A 16,293-nucleotide genomic window follows, 5' to 3' on the forward strand; every position below is an offset into this window, starting at 1 on the left:
ACTGGTTTTAATGTGATTTCCTCCTTTGAATCTTCCTCTTTAGGAAGCTTTCTAATAGGTTTTAATACGACTGTCTCAGGTTTCGGTTCTTCAGGTTTCTCTAACTTTCTCACGGGCTTCAATCGAACCTCCTCTGGTTTCTCTTGAACTTTTTCTTTTTCTACTGGTTTTAATGTGATTTCCTCCTTTGAATATTCTTCTTTAGGAAGCTTTCTAATAGGTTTTAATACGACTGCCTCAGGTTTCGGTTCCTCAGGTTTCTCTATCTTTCTCACGGACTTCAATCGAACTTCCTCTGATTTCTCTTCAACTTTTTCTTTTTCCACTGGTTTTAATGTGATTTCCTCTTTTGCCACTTCCTCTTTTGGAAGCTTTTTCACAGGTTTTAATACGATCGTCTCAGATTTTGGTTCGTCAGGTTTCTCTATTTTTCTCACGGGCTTTAATCGAATCTCTTCTGGTTTCTCTTCAACTTGTTCCACTGGTTTTAATGTGATTTCTTTCTTTGTCATTTCCTCTTTTGGAAGCTTTTTCACAGCTTTTAATACGATTGTCTCAGGTTTTGGTTCCTCAGGTTTCTCTATTTTTCTCACAGGCTTTAATCGAACTCCCTCTGGTTTCTCTTCAACTTTTTCTTTTTTCACTGGTTTTAATGTGATTTCTTCCTTTGAATCTTCCTCTTTAGGAAGCTTTTTAATGGGTTTTAATACGACTATTTCCGGTTTCGGTTCTTCAGGTTTCTCTATCTTTCTCACGGGCTTCAATCGAACCCCCTCCGGTTTTTCTTCAACTTTTTGCTTTTCCACTGGTTTCAAAGTGATTTCCTCCTTTGTCACTTCCTCTTTAAGAAGCTTTCTAACAGGTTTTAATACGACTGCCTCAGGTTTTGGTTCTTCGGCTTTTTCTACGTGTTTACTCGGTTGTAACTGTACATCTTCGAGTTTCTGTTCAGTGGGTGTTGGTTTCTTTCCACGTCTCCATGGTACGTCCATTTTGTCGATAAGTACGTCTCCGTTAATAATTTTGCTAATTTCTTTAGGTAGTGGTTTTGATGTTTCCTTTGTTACCGGTTTAAGACTAATACTTTCTGATACTTCTTTTTCTTTGGGTATTTGTTTTGCTGGTTTAAGTACAATTTCTTCTGTCGGTTTTTGCTCTTCGGATTTTTCGTGCCATTTTGCCGGTTTTAGTACAACAGATGTGAAATCTTCAATTTGAGGTTTTTCTTTAACAGCTTTTATCGTTTTACTTTTTTCAGGTTTTCGCCATATTGTTTCGGATACTTCTTTAATGTCAGATTGTGCTTTATCAGATTCATCTTCTGTAATTTTCTTTTGAATTGGAGATTTTGGTTTACGACGCCATGGAGCTTCTGAAATCTCCATAGGTTTATCTTCTTCCAATTTTGTTTCAGGTTTAATTACTTGAGATGGTTTTATTTTTTGAACTTCTCTCTTTTCTTTTGCCTTTTTGCCTCTAACCCACGGCACTGGTATGTCTTCTTTTTTAGATTTCTTGATTTTGTCATCGGTTCTATCGATGCTGAGGATCGTAGTATCTTCCTCTTCCGTGTATGGTGTGCTTCCAACAGATTTCTTCCCACTGCTCACTTTTATAGCAGACTCAACATCTTTCGCTATTTCGATAATAATTTTATCTTCTTCTTCGTGATATGGTACGGTTTCTTGCCTTTTGACATCAATTAAATCTGTACTTTTTATTTTGACATGTTTTAAATCTTTCTCTACTAATTCTTTCTCCGACATTATTTTGTCTGCTCTTGATGTTGGTTTTAATAATATTTCTTCAAGAGTTTCTTTATGTACTTCTTTTAATTCCGGCTTTGTTTTCTTTAAGATTATTTTTTCTTCTTTCCATGACTTTAACTGTGGTTTTTCTTGTGGCATTTCCTTTTGCTTCTTTACCTGTTTATGAATTATAGTTTCACGCTCTGACATAACTTTAAGCAAAGCAGTATCTTCTTCCTCCTCATATATTGCAACCTCTTCGACGTCAGCTTTTTCTTTTTGTGCTAGCTTTTTGCTTACACTAGGTTTTGACTTGGTATCATCGTGCACATCAGTTGAAACTTGACTTATTGAAGCATTTTGCTGTTCAACGTATTCAGTATTTTTAACGATTTCTCTAATATTTACCTTTTCTTTCATGACAGGTTTTAGATATATTTTTTCCAAACTTGGTTCTTGGGATGTCGGTTTAGTGAATTTAGATGATTTTAATTCTACCGTTTCCATCGTCTCTTTTTCGATTTCTTTTTGGATAGGTTTAGATTTTTTCAAGACAATTTTTTCTTCTGTCCATGGTTTTGATTTATCTGTTTTATCCATAACTGTTTTATCTATGTCTTTACTTGTTCTTCTCACTTTTTTCTCTGAAGAAACGTCGATCTGCATAACTTCTTCTACTGAAATTGCTTCAGCTTCTTCTTTTGAAATTGGTTTAAGATTTGCCTTATCTAAAGTTGATTTCACGAGATCTTTCTTTACTATTTGCGAAGGTTTCAATGGAACAGTTTCGAGCGTTTCCTTAGGTATCTCCTTTCTTTCCGGTTTTGCTTTCTTCAAAGCAATTTTTTCCTCCGTCCAAGGCTTGGGTTGTTCTGCCTTTTCTGCGATAGGCTTTTCTTTTCTTGACTTTTGCATTTTTTCGTCCTTTGAAATTGTAAGCAAAGAAATGTCCTCTTGTTCGAGAAAATTAATTTTTTCGTCATCCACTTTGGAAGCCATTTTTGCTTTTGGTTTTATTTCCTTTAACATAATTTGCTCTTCCGTCCATGATCTTGGTTCCTCGCGTTTCTCTATTTTCGACACAGTTTCATCTAAACGATGCGACGTTTTTAACAGAATAACATCCACTTGCTCCCCGTAATGTTCACTCGCAGTATCGTCGCTTTCATATTTTTCGGTTATGCTCTTTGTTGCTTCTTTAGGCACGGATTTCAACTTGATTATTTCTAGACTGGGTCCAGAGATGTCTTTCTTTTCAATCTTTGTCGGCTTTAACTCAACTTCTTCCAGTCTTTCTGTCGTTACATCTTTGATAATCTGGGGAGTTTTTTTCAAAATTACTTCTTCTTCGGTCCACGGTTTTATTTGACTCTCGAAGGCCCGAAGTTTATCCAAAGAAGAATCTCTTGATTTTATTTGTACTTTCCGCCATGGAAGTGAATCGCGAGTTCGAGATCGGGGCTGAATGCGTCCTTTTCGCCAAGGCAGCGATTCATCGCCAGGTTGAAGTTGTACTTCAAGTGGTAAACCATTTTCGTCGAGAGCTAAAGATTTCAGAACTATATCTTCCTTCAAATCTTGATGAAGTTTCGCATCTACTTCGATACTGGCACCCGTTTCCGCGGGAACCGCGTAATAGGCTTCTTTTCTTTCTGCAAGTTATGGAAAATTGTTTTAAATTTGATTTAAACGTTTTCAACTATTTGTTTCACACCATGTACATTGAATTAAGGAAAAGCTTTATTTACATTATACATGATATATTCTATTAAATTAAATTAAGAAGAAATTTATTTATAAACTTATGATTTATTTATAAACTCAATTTATCAATCTTTTATCATCGTGACATTATGATTATATATAAATATTTTGTGTAATTGTACACATATAGAAATGCGTTTGCAAATTTATTTTGTAATTGCCGAATAACAAGAATTTTGACCGAATTAATTTCCCAGAGCAGAAATCAAGGCATTTGGCCAGATAAGCGATTTTAGAAAAGTGGATTATTCGAGTTATTAATATATAATGTGAGAGATATAATTTTTTGTGAAAGATTATATTTAACTTAACATTTGTCTCTCCACTTGATATTACAATAGTAAAACTTACGTAGTTTTGAGTGACAATTATAGCAATTAATAAAACAAGTAATTGTAGAAATGCATGAATCTCTTAATCAATATGGTTAACAAAGAACATTAAAATGTAACACATATACATACACACTTATATATTTAGGTATATGTAGATTTTATATATAAACGTCGCTTGAGACAATAATATTAGGAAATAAAGTTTAGCAGCGAGTCAGTTAAACACATGCTACAGTTGTACCTACGTAAAACGCAAATGTTAAAGCATGTCTACAGCGAAAATGTAAAATGTGAAAGTCTACATTCTTTGTGTTATTTTTAAATAGTCTAAATTTATAGGGTTTGTTATCTGCGTGTCGTCTGCGTGGGAGTTTTCTCCGAAATGCAATAAAATACAGTGCTATTTCAGTGATACGATCGATGACATCGCGATGTCATATTATTTTTAATATACACAAAGACAAGTCTCGGAGGATATATACAAGGAGAAGTCTCAGATAATGGATATTTTATTAAGTATAATCACGCGAGCCGAGGTGTTCAATCGCAGTATCCGTGGAGTTCGCGGTGCTTGTGAAGCTTCCCTCAAGTAGTCTCCCGCGGAGTAACTCTCGGTGGGGATTCTTAACGTATAAGTCGCATGCCCCTACTTCATGCTACATCTAGTCGTAATAGTAATCAGTTGGAAGGCGAAGACGAAGGAACGGAAGAAAACCGAGCAAAATCGTCGTCACCTTCTTACAATATACGGTGACGATGTGACAGTGATTACATCGTTCAGTGAAGCGAATCGAAAGTGATGTTGGAAAGAAAAAAATTCGGTTGATAATTTCTAACGTTTGTTATCTCAGTAGAAGTTTCTTTCTTTTATGTGCTTAATCGAAATGCAATTATATTTAAACTGGACACATGAGAATCCATTTTATCATCGTAAAGTGATGCAGTTAAAATATTTGTGTTGTATAATGTATATTCGTATATTATACAATATATTGTGTAATGTGTATCATATGAGCAGTGAATTGTTCAACACAATATATATATATATATATATATATATATATATATATATGGAGAGAGAGAGAGAGAGAGAGAGAGAGAGAGAGAGGGCTGTTTTAAGTAAATGATTCGGACGCTCAAAAATATTAAATATTTTGTCTTTACATAATCTTTTTTTTACATATTTTAATTTTATTTCCCAAATATATAAAACGCTTTCTAACTCTCTTTCTTAGTCATTTAATCAAAGTGTGTATTTGTACGTGTATGTGTCAAATAAAATGCAATTATTATTTAATTATTGATATAATGATATTAAGAGTTTAATGAGAAAACTGTAACGTTTTATGCTTGGGAGACTTATCTATCTACAGTTGAACGTTGGTCAGAAAGCTAAAAAAAACTATGCTTATATGAATGAATGCAGATGCAGATGAGTGAATGAATACAAAGGCAGAGATGTACTACTTTCTGCATGGTAACATACAGTTTATTAGATGAATCACGTAAGATAAGATCTATAATATGATTATGCACAGAATTAAAAATAAAGACAGAGATAAACGCAGATGCGCATTCGCTTTTTCTTCTTTATACCTTGTCCCGCAAGTTTCATGACTATTCGATACAAAATGCGGCATATTAACCACTATGTTTTTTACATTATATATTAAAAATATGATACATTTTATGTATCGACTTTTTTCATTGTCAAATAAGTTTATATTAACTGTAAAATTAATTTTTATATAAATATTTTTTATAAATAAATGAATATAAATAGCAATATTATATTGTCAGTCGATGACGATGTACTATATTTTTAATTGTGAGTGAATGTTTTATTTTTTATTCAAATTACATAAATAGATTGAAGAAATGCAAAGCAACAATAGATTGTTATTTGTCTAATCTTCAAATAAATAGCGAATGATTTTCTTTTAGCCCAGGTTTAATATTTATTTTTACATTTATTGTGTAGAGTAAATAAAACAAAATTATAGAAAAGTATTTCAAGAATTATGAAGAAATATTTTGATTGCACTAACAATAAATACAATCGCACTGTGGTAGGTATAAACAGTTTCATTAAACGATTGCAACGCATGAGGTATATCTTGATTGAAGTCCAAGTTGCTGATTTACTAAAAATAATTTTCACTCGTTTTACAGGGAGTACACTGATACGCGCTTCCCCGTATTATTCCTGGCATGACTGAATCACTAGCAGCTGGCTCAAGACGGAACCAAAATAGTCTACTTCGGCCAGCTTCCTCCGAAATTACTGTGCTGACGAAGCGAAGATGGCGATTTGGAATCAAAAACAGGTATAGACCACAGAAAAGAATATCTCCTTGATGAGTCAGCGTGTCCATTCGTTTTCTTGAGAAGTACTGTCGTTCCATCTTCAAGGTAGTTCAAAATTTATTGAGAATATATATCATATGTATATTTTTTTTTCACAATATCCATGAAATATCGCATTCAAGACGCGAAAAATATTGTATGGTTTTTCGGGAAATTTCTCTCCATTAGTTCCAAGTTGTAATAATTAGAAATAGAAATTGTGTTTTCGGAAATATATTTGTTCAATTTGATATCTGAATCTCCTAACAACTTAGCGCTGGCCACAAGGAACGAATATTCAAAATTATTTATGTTGAGAAAATATATATACATACATATAACGTAAATTTGTCACGAATAACAAAATCTTAGTGATACATGTAATACGCTCGAATATTTACAGTTTAAAGATTTTAGAGGCATATCTGTGTGCACGGTGATGCATTTTGAGATACAAATTATGTACAAACTGTAAAATAAATTTGCAATTTCTTAAATTTATTAAGTAATAATAGAAAGTAAAAGCGTTTAAAATATAAAGTACATTAATAATAGATTATACGTCAGCTTTAAATAGTTTCTGTAAGCAAGAACACGAACGACTTGACGTGGTCGGTGAATCTTTGCGGAGTTCTGAACCGGCGGCCAAATATAGCTAGGTAATGTAATACACATTACGTGCTCAAAAATAGCCTAAGAAAAGGGCCCGGTGTGCACACGGCACTGCAACTGCTTTTCGCTCGGAACATGTTCTGCACATTAGAAACGGTCAATGTAAATTATCATATATTATATATATGTATATATTATATACAATACTTAAATGATAATTTATACACTGACATATATATTTATGTGTGTGTGCGCGCGCGCGTGTGTGTGTGTGTGTGTGTGTGTGTGTGTGTGTGCGTGCGCGCGCGTGTACAGTTGCGAGCTTATTATATTTTTATAGAAACATCGTGTTTACTTATTACGCAAATGTGCTGAAACACTAATTAAACCCCAATTATGCTTATATAGTATCTGATCAAGAAAAGATTAGAAAAATTTGAAATTTTTATTTTTATCGTGAAACTTTTCTTTTAATATAAACTATTTGACCCTCGTTAAATACATATTGTGTATTTTCTTTCTCGCACGCGACACACCTCAGAAAGAGAGAGAGAGAGAGAAAGAGAGAGAGAGAGAGAGAGAGAGAGAGAGAGAGAGTTTAACGAAAGAACATTTTCTGTTACAAAGATCTTCCTTCCTTTAATGATAGGCACTTTTTACTTTAACATTCTTTCTCATTAAAAAAGCATCGAATGCAAAAATTTATATAATTTACGCATAGCGCGGAATTTGTAAAAATATATTTCATTAATAATTATATAAATTTTACATACGTTTTACATTATATTGGACCGGAATCTACCATCGCCTCAAAGATTCTTTTGGTTTATGTTAAAATCATCATTTACGATAAAGATTAACGATATATTAATAATTCAAATAATTGAAACGATGGTTGTCAAAACGGCAACAAACGAGACTTGGACGTACTTAGAACATTCGGTTTTATTGCGACTTTCATTGTACAATAAATAATTGATTAGTAAGGACGTTAGATGATATTTTTATGTGCGTATATATATGTGTGCCATTATAAATTTTTTGATAAATAAATAAATAAATATATATATATATATATATATATATATATATATAAAATTGTAAAGTGTGAGCATACATATATAGTCAGAAAATTGTGTAATGTGTGTAGGTAAATATATATATATGTATATTTTTTTTACGGTATATACTTTTTTATAATAAACATCAAAACTATACAGCGAACGAGTAAACGAGTTACGTACGTACTCAACGCAGTTCGCACCGCTATTCTTCTTTTTTATCCATTATTATGTTATTGCAGATTAATATCGCGCAAAAAATTCCACATTTTTGATGCTATTACCTATTTACAAAGTTTGTAGAGTATTCTTTGCGAAAAGGCTGCGGATATTACATTGTCCTGAGATGCAAATATAAATATTGATGGTACAGGTGGAATAACTACATTCTATCATTCGTCTATTCTATGCTGATCTTTAAAAAATGCTTCACACTTTTTTCCGATCGATTTCATTACAAATTTTATTACAAATTTCATTACAAATTTCAACTCTTATTTTAATTTTGCAGCACCTTAATTTCGGCATCATTTTTGCGATCTTCATATACTTGATATGTCTTGAGATATTTTTTTCACGCAAAGTTTGCAATTTTATAATGCAGCCTCTCAACAACCTATTATTATTAATTACTTCTCGTTTCACTCGCTCAGCTATTCGCAAAATATGATAAGTTAGTACAAACTCCCCGGGCGCGCACGATATTTTTTATTAGAGGAGATTTGTTTGAGATGGAAGTTGAGAAATCTAGCAAGACAGGTCGGTATGTTACGTTATTTCAAGGAAAGCAACAATAAAGCACAAAAGTAAAAATACGAGTAGCTATTTACGGATTGCGAATCGCGCTGCGCGGAGACGGCTCTACTTGAGACGATGTAAAGACGTTAGTCGCAATGAACACGTTAGACGGAAATTGGTGTATACATTAGCAATGGTCAATTATGTATTGGAAGAATTCTTAAGTTCAATGATCACTCCACATCAACATCAGTTTTATATCCGTTTTGCTGTATTATTGCTATTGAAGAACAAAGAACTAATTTGTTCGAAAACTATAATAATTTGTAATTCTTTCATCAAGCTGTTACGCTTATGCAGATATCCAAAGATAAAGAGTTACGTGATAATTGAAATTTAATCAATATGTAAGACATATATACTAATAGGCAGTATAGACTAAAAGAGTTAATATTACCTTTTCCAAGATTTAATAGACTTACATTAATCCACTAATATTATTGACTTGTTAATGTTAATTAATTTGTCATGCCACTGTCTCGAGTATACGTTCGTCCCCGGCAATTCTCGGAGATGTATATAATATAAGAACAATCGCGTGTCGTGTTAGCAATCGAATCTATATCTTTGATTCAGTTCTTACTTTTGACGATGAGTTTGGCGGACGTTTCTACGGTACCGGCTGAAGTTGTAGCGCGACAAGTGAAGATGCCAGTATCCTCCTCGTAGGTGGTTGCTATCAGTAGCACCGCATTGTTGCCTTCGTGAATCATCTGAAAAAACGATACGCCATGCCTTCCTTGAGTATCACGTCTAAACATGAGATCCCTTTCGATGTTTCACGGGAGAACAATAGCGAGATATTTACCTGGAAGTCTGGTGATTGTGGGATCAAGGCACCCTCTCGATACCACTGAATCGTTGGTTTAGGCTTTGCCGGACTCACTTGAGTTTTAAATTGAGCTGGCTGTCCTTCTACCACTATCTGATCCTTCAAAGGTGTCAATTTTGGCAGGATATCAGCTGTGTCGGGCGCTAATTGAGAGTGGAGAAAAATAGCGCGTTAATTTTATGTGGTACGTTGATAGAAGGAAATTTAAAAAGAAAGAAATTGAAAAATTTCTATTCTTTTTTTTTTCTTTTTGTGTCTTACCGAGAACTCTTAGATTGGCAGACGTCGTGATCTCACCAGCCGGGTTTTTAGCGATGCATTTATAAACACCTTCGTCTTCGGGAAAGGCTTCAGAAATCTTCAGAGTACAGAAATCACCTTCTTTTTGCATTTGAAAGTACCTTGATGGTTTGATGACCTATGCAAAACACGATAAGCATTCGCGATAAGCATTCGAGTGAAATTATAAAAAAAATGTTATTAGCATCCAAGAAGTGTATTATTATTGTAGCATTCGATACCTTATCAGCTTTCTTCCATTGTATAGTAGGAACAGGTTTTCCTGTGATCCTACAGGCGAAAGCGACGGAAGTTCCTTCCTTAATGGTTTGATCTCTTAATGGCTCTAGAACAGTTGGTGCTTTTTCTACCGTTGGCGTTGTAGGTTTCGCGACCTTTGTTGGAGATTGAGGTCCGCGAACAGTGCATTCCGCTTCGCAACGTGCCTCTCCGGCACTGTTAATCGCAACACATTCGTATTTGCCAGTGTCCTCTGGTACTGTTTCCAGGATCAAAAGTGTATAAATATTATCTTCTTCCAAAGTCTTGTAACGGATATCCGCTGTTATCTTTTTGCCGTTCTACAATAAAAAAAAGGTATTCACAAATTTAAATTAATTTAAATTTCTTATACTATGCGCACGTAAAATCACCAACCGAATCGGCAAACTCATAGTGCGTACATATCTCACGTGAGTGTTTTACCTTGAGCCAATAAACATCCAGAGGTTTAGTGCCGGTAATTTTGGCGTCGAATCTGGCGAGTTGTCCAGTAGCAACAGAAACAGATTGGATCGTGGATAAGAAACTGGGTGGTACCGCGCCACCTCGTCCAGGCTGCCTTCTACGTTCCTCTACGACTAAATTGGCGCTACATTTGGCTTTTCCTCCTCTATTTTCAGCGATTACGGAAAAGACACCAGAATCTTCCATAAAAACTTGTCTGATAATTAACACCGATTTGGTGCTGAAGGTATAAATTTGAAGGTCGGCTGAGTTTTGTATAGGAAAATCTTCGCGGTACCACTTGATGGTCGGTAGTGGATCGCCATCGAATTCAACCTCAAATTTGGCCTGTTCCTGCTCAAATGCTCTACAAGGTTGAATCTTCTTCGTGAAAACAGGCGGTTTGGCAGGTTTGACTTGACCTTGCACCATGCGTTCTTGCGTCTTTGCTTTGTGTTCTACTTCTGTAGTCTCTGTTGCAGTAATTTTTCTCGTTATTTCTACGTCACCCTTAACTTCCTTTTGTGTTTGTTTTTGTTTAGCAACATGAACTTCGCGACCATGAACTGTGGATTCGGACGGTTCCGGAGGATATTTTCCTGTGGCCTTAACTCGTTCTGTGTCTATATCCACCTCGGTAACAAACGGTTTTTTCACATATTTCGGAGGTGGTTGTATCGGTGGTTGTTCTTGCTGAGGTTGCTCCTCTCTAGTAACGAGAAATTAGCAATTAGGAATAATTACCGCACCAAAGAATTACTATTCGTATATATACGTCGGTAATATTATCAAATATTTATTGTAATATACTTACAAGCTTTCCTCATACTTTTGGGCCATTCCTTTTGCTAAGGAATGTGCGACAACTTTGTCGCCGGGAATAGCGAATTGATGCGAAGCTTCCCTTAATCTGGTCTCTTTAAGCATTTGTTCTTCTTCGAGATTCATCAGTTTATTGTAATAACCTTCCTTCTTTTTGCTCTTGACGGATTTCTGCCACTCGGTCTCAGGCTCTTTGATAACTTTAGTACCAAGATGTTCTGTGGCAATTTCGATTCCTTGAGAAACGCTTTGATGACGTTCGTCGAATGCACGCTCCAATTCTGTGTCTTGCCGCTCGGACTGATATTGTGTTAGCCCATAATCGTACCACGCTAAAGAAACAACACATGATATCTATGTGTCCTCGTGCATCTCGTAAATTTCGCGTAAAGAAGAACGCGTGCGTACATTTTGATTTATAATTCAATCTCGACAGCGAATACAGCTTCAGTGAGGCATTTTTGCAATTTATCAGCGAAAATGTATTTTCATACAATTTTTGTTTGAAAACAAATGTAATTGATTATTGTTCGCGTTATAATTTATTACAAGATCGAATTTAAATACCTCGTTGAAGCAATGTTGTACGTTTCTCTCAAGAAACAAGTATATCTAACTGAAAACCACGATATTTAAGACACAGTACGTGAACGACGATGCAACACATATCGACGACACCTAGATAATAGATAATAGATAATAGGAATCGAGCTGGATATGGAAATTTCGAATAGTTAACACATTTCTGAAATTGTTTGCTTTATCATATTATCGAAAACACTGTTAGACTTAAATCATTTGTTTCTTATGAACGTGCTTGCCTTCGTGTTATGAGAAGGGTTTCTTTTCGAATTTAAAAGAAAGAGAAATAAATCTGCTGAACTGCGAAGTTCTTCCATCTGATTAACTAAGTAATTATATATAATCCGTCGAACTTTGCACCTTTTCGACGAATTAATTTTAACATACAATCGCTCGCTACTTTTTGTGCGAGACATCAAAGGATAGGTAATACGGGGAACGCATAAGAGTATAAAAAGAGAAAAAGAAAAGAAAAACGGAAAAACAGAAAAGATACAAGAAAAACAACAACGTAAACACATGATAGGGATTAGGATCAAATCATATTGATTGCGCAATATTGAGAGATACGGAAATCTGCTCGATATTTGCACTTTCTAGACATCTAGATGTAAATTATTTTAATAGTAAGAAAGTATTATGATGCCTATAATGCAGTGAATAAAAACAAATATTAAATAAATAAGTTATATATAGATTGAAAGATAAGTATAAATATATAAATGTAAGATATATATATATCAAGTGAAATAAATTGAGATTTTAGGTGAAATAACTTATACTAATGAGCAATAAACCCGTGTTCTCCAGCGCAACAATATATGATCGTATTTAATTATGAGAAAAAATATTAATAAAATATAAAACAATACTAACGTTCTTCCGACAATTATATTTTCCATACCTGAATATCGATGTGAGAGATACGATACCTTTTTGATCTAAGACGATATCGCTCAAATTATTCCGTCGATATTTCCAACCATGATGAAGAAGAAGGAGAAGCAGAAGAAGCTGTTGGATTTCAGGTGATTTTCGTGGCTTTGTAGTGCCAAATGTGGAGAGCGGGAAGGAAGGAATCATTTATGTTCGAATGGTCTAGAGTGTTTTCTGTATTCGAATAGAATGCATGTGTCGTATCGATATATATTATGTACTGTGTTTCGGTTGTTTGATACTTTCCAATCTACGCTCGCCTCTCGCGAATCGTTATTGGAGGCTTACAACCGCTTTTTCTTTCTCATTTTCACGTGTGATATATCTGTATCGTTGTAACCCGTTCAACGTTTTATACTGCGCGTGAATTCTTCGTAGTACTTTTCAAAAAATTTGCAGCAAGTTATCAATTAATTAATTAAATGTACATTTTTCATCTTTATTTTTTATCTCTTTTATATACAATATCTAAGTGCTCTATAAAAGTATACCTTATTTTATTGTGAGGCACGAAAATTTCACGAGCGTACATGTGTATAATAGTTGGAGCGAAAACTTACGTCTTGGTGAATTTTTCAATACACCACGGTAGTCGTCGCTTCGCTGCTTGACCGTTAGAGTCGTTTCCGTGTGTGCTTCGCCAACGGAGCTCCTTGCAATCACTTCCACCTTACCATGATCGTATTGTCTGGTCTTTGGTATATCCAAATGATACATGCCGTCGTATGTTAGTTTATAGCGGGATCCCTGCGAGAAAAAAAGAAAAGGAAGATATATAAGTTTAATATATATATAATCACATATTACCTATATAGTATATTTCCGTTTCGAAACTTACATTAACTACCGTATGTCCATTGATTACCCACATAACTCGAGGCCTTGGGTGTCCAGTGACTCGACAACAGAATCTAGACCAATCACCTTCTTCGACCGTTACCGGTTCTGGTTTGCTCACGAAAACAGGCGCCGAGCGTACTTTTTCTTCTTCACCTTCCTCTTCGGGTACACTATAAATAATTGCGAGTAATTTTTTAAATAATACACATTGCCATTTCGCATTGCCACGGCGCGGCGCGACGATCTCTCGCTATAATGAACAAATAAATCTATCATGCGGAAAACGATCTTTTTCGCATTTCGAAATTGTTTTTATCGTACACAAATGAAACGCAAAAATAATATCTTACATTTGCCATGCTGCTTCCATTTCTCTAATTTTCTCGATGCTCTTCATGCCTTTTGGAAGTTGAGACTCGTAGATAATTCCTGGTTTTCCCGCAGTTTTGATTATAGCTCTAGTCTCGTCCATTCCATAAAGATTTGTAGCTCGACATAGATACTCGCCACTATCTTCTGGATAGACCCAACCAAAGTTCATAGCTACATAGCCAAAGTCATAAATAGGCGTAAATCGATTTTTATGGGGCAATGGTTTCCCGTTAAAGAACCATTCGACCTTCATATTTGGATCACCCACGGGCGCCAATTGGCATTCGAACTTGGTACTATTCATTTCAATAAGATCGGTCTGATCTTGAATCTGCGTGACGAAACGAGGTGGTTGCTTCTTATCCGCATCATATAGATCGTCTTCAGTTAAATGAATTTCCGAAGTATACTTTTTAATTGTCGCTTCCATTTGCATCAAGGCCTCGGATTTTTTCATACCTTTTGGTACTTGATTTTGCAGAATGATGCTCGGTAATTCTGTGAAAGAAACATTTATTTGATCAATCGGCTTTGATACAGCTATTGTAATTTGGCTTGAAGAATGCCTGGTAAAAGATCTCATAACGTACTCTTGCAAGATACGGCAGCTCGAGTGTTATCTTCTCCAAGGTCGTTGATGGCTTTGCAAACGTATTCACCAGAATCCTCGGGATAGACATATAAAATGTCCATCGACACAAATCCCATATCGTAAACCGTTCTATATCTGTGCCCAGCAGGTATCAATTTACCATTTCTGTACCACTCGATGCGTAGATTCGGATCCTCTTTAGGCTCTACACGGCATTCGAATCTGACCGGTTCACCTTCGTCGACAGTTGTTGATTGGATTTGCGTGATGAAACGAGGCGGTTGTCGCGGTGCTTCTTCCGCGGGAGCTTGAGAGACCGGTCCTCGCTCCAGCTCTTTTAGCTTTTCGCCGCTCATTCCCATTGGCAATTGAGAGTCAAAGTCTATCGTTTTCTTAGCTGAGAGAGAGAGAAGGAAACAGGACAGAAAGAAATAGGAGAATATTTCACATTATAATTTTATATTATAATAGCGAGTTATGTGTAAAAGTGTATATATTTTTACGCTCGAAATATTAAATTGTACAACTTACATTTGCAAGTAATGGTGGCCTTGGTCGTAGCAGTGCCCCACTTGTTAGTAGCTCTGCAGACGTATTCGCCGCTGTCTCGTGCATACGTGTACGACATATCCAATGATATAAATCCAAAATCGTTAATTTGATGAACACGAGAGCCTGTCGCGAAGGGTCGTCCATTGTGGAACCAATCGATACGCATAGTAGGATCACCCACAGGCTCGACTCTACAATCGAAGTGACTCGGTCCAGCTTCCTCGACTTCGATATCTTTAAGTTCGACAATAAATCTCGGTGGATTCGGCGTTTCTTCCTCCGCCAAGATCTCGTCTTTCTTATATAGGGACTCTTCCAATTTCTGAATACTTTCTGTGCCGGTTTTAAAATTACTCGGTAATTGAGGCTCCAGGATTATACCTTGACGCCCGCGAATTTGAAGCTTGCACGATACTGTGGCTTCGCCATGACGATTTGTGGCTTTACAGGTATATAAGCCGGAATCGCGTTGATAGCAATTTGCAACTTCTAGAATGACGAAACCAAAGTCATGAATCGTCTTGACTCTACTACCGGCGAGAAGAGGCTTGCCGTTGTGGAACCATTCGACTCTCATGCTGGAATCGTTAATCGGCTGTAGCCGGCATTCGAAGTGAGCAAGAGAGTTTTCGGCCAGAGTTAAGTCGGAAGGAGTCGTGATAAATTCTGGCGGTCTACCAGTGTCATCCTCGGGACTGATCTGACCCGAAACTGCCCCAAGACCTTCCAACTCAGCGATTTTATCAATCGTACTCTCCATACCTTTGGGTAACTGAGATTCCAAAATAATACTACGTTTGCCTGTACACTTCATCGTGCAGGTCGTCACTGCCTCGCCGTAATCATTTGTCGCTCTACAACTATATTCGCCAGAGTCTTCAGGGTAGATAGGAGAGATTTCTAAAATGGCAAAACCAAAATCGCAAAAAGTCCGGAAGCGAGATCCTGTTCGCAATGGTTTACCATTCCAAAACCACTCGACCTGTGTGTCAAAAAAGAACAATATGTAATGCCCGATAAAACGTACATGCAATCTACATCCATCTACATACACATAATACATATATATATATATATATATATATATATATATATA

At 35.7% G+C, this 16,293-nt stretch overlaps 1 protein-coding gene across 1 annotated transcript in view; it reads right to left on the bottom strand.

The window, feature by feature from the left end:
* Positions 1-7,882: 7,882 nt before the first annotated feature.
* LOC112452503 (titin) overlaps positions 7,883-16,293 on the bottom strand; it is a 26,157-nt gene continuing 17,746 nt past the window's right edge. Inside the window, exons 29-39 of the mRNA XM_025012751.1 lie at positions 15,177-16,179; positions 14,644-15,042; positions 14,032-14,551; positions 13,680-13,851; positions 13,402-13,588; positions 11,316-11,655; positions 10,481-11,210; positions 10,018-10,356; positions 9,758-9,914; positions 9,473-9,639; positions 7,883-9,377 (exon numbers count right to left, since the gene is read on the bottom strand). Coding sequence (XP_024868519.1) covers positions 9,237-9,377; positions 9,473-9,639; positions 9,758-9,914; positions 10,018-10,356; positions 10,481-11,210; positions 11,316-11,655; positions 13,402-13,588; positions 13,680-13,851; positions 14,032-14,551; positions 14,644-15,042; positions 15,177-16,179 — 4,155 coding nt within the window. The 3' untranslated portion in view covers positions 7,883-9,236. The remainder of the gene's footprint in view (positions 9,378-9,472; positions 9,640-9,757; positions 9,915-10,017; positions 10,357-10,480; positions 11,211-11,315; positions 11,656-13,401; positions 13,589-13,679; positions 13,852-14,031; positions 14,552-14,643; positions 15,043-15,176; positions 16,180-16,293) is intronic.

This window comes from Temnothorax curvispinosus, unplaced genomic scaffold (assembly GCF_003070985.1).
Source record: "Temnothorax curvispinosus isolate PA1 unplaced genomic scaffold, ASM307098v1 QBEX01003408.1, whole genome shotgun sequence".
NCBI classification, from domain to species: domain Eukaryota; kingdom Metazoa; phylum Arthropoda; class Insecta; order Hymenoptera; family Formicidae; genus Temnothorax; species Temnothorax curvispinosus.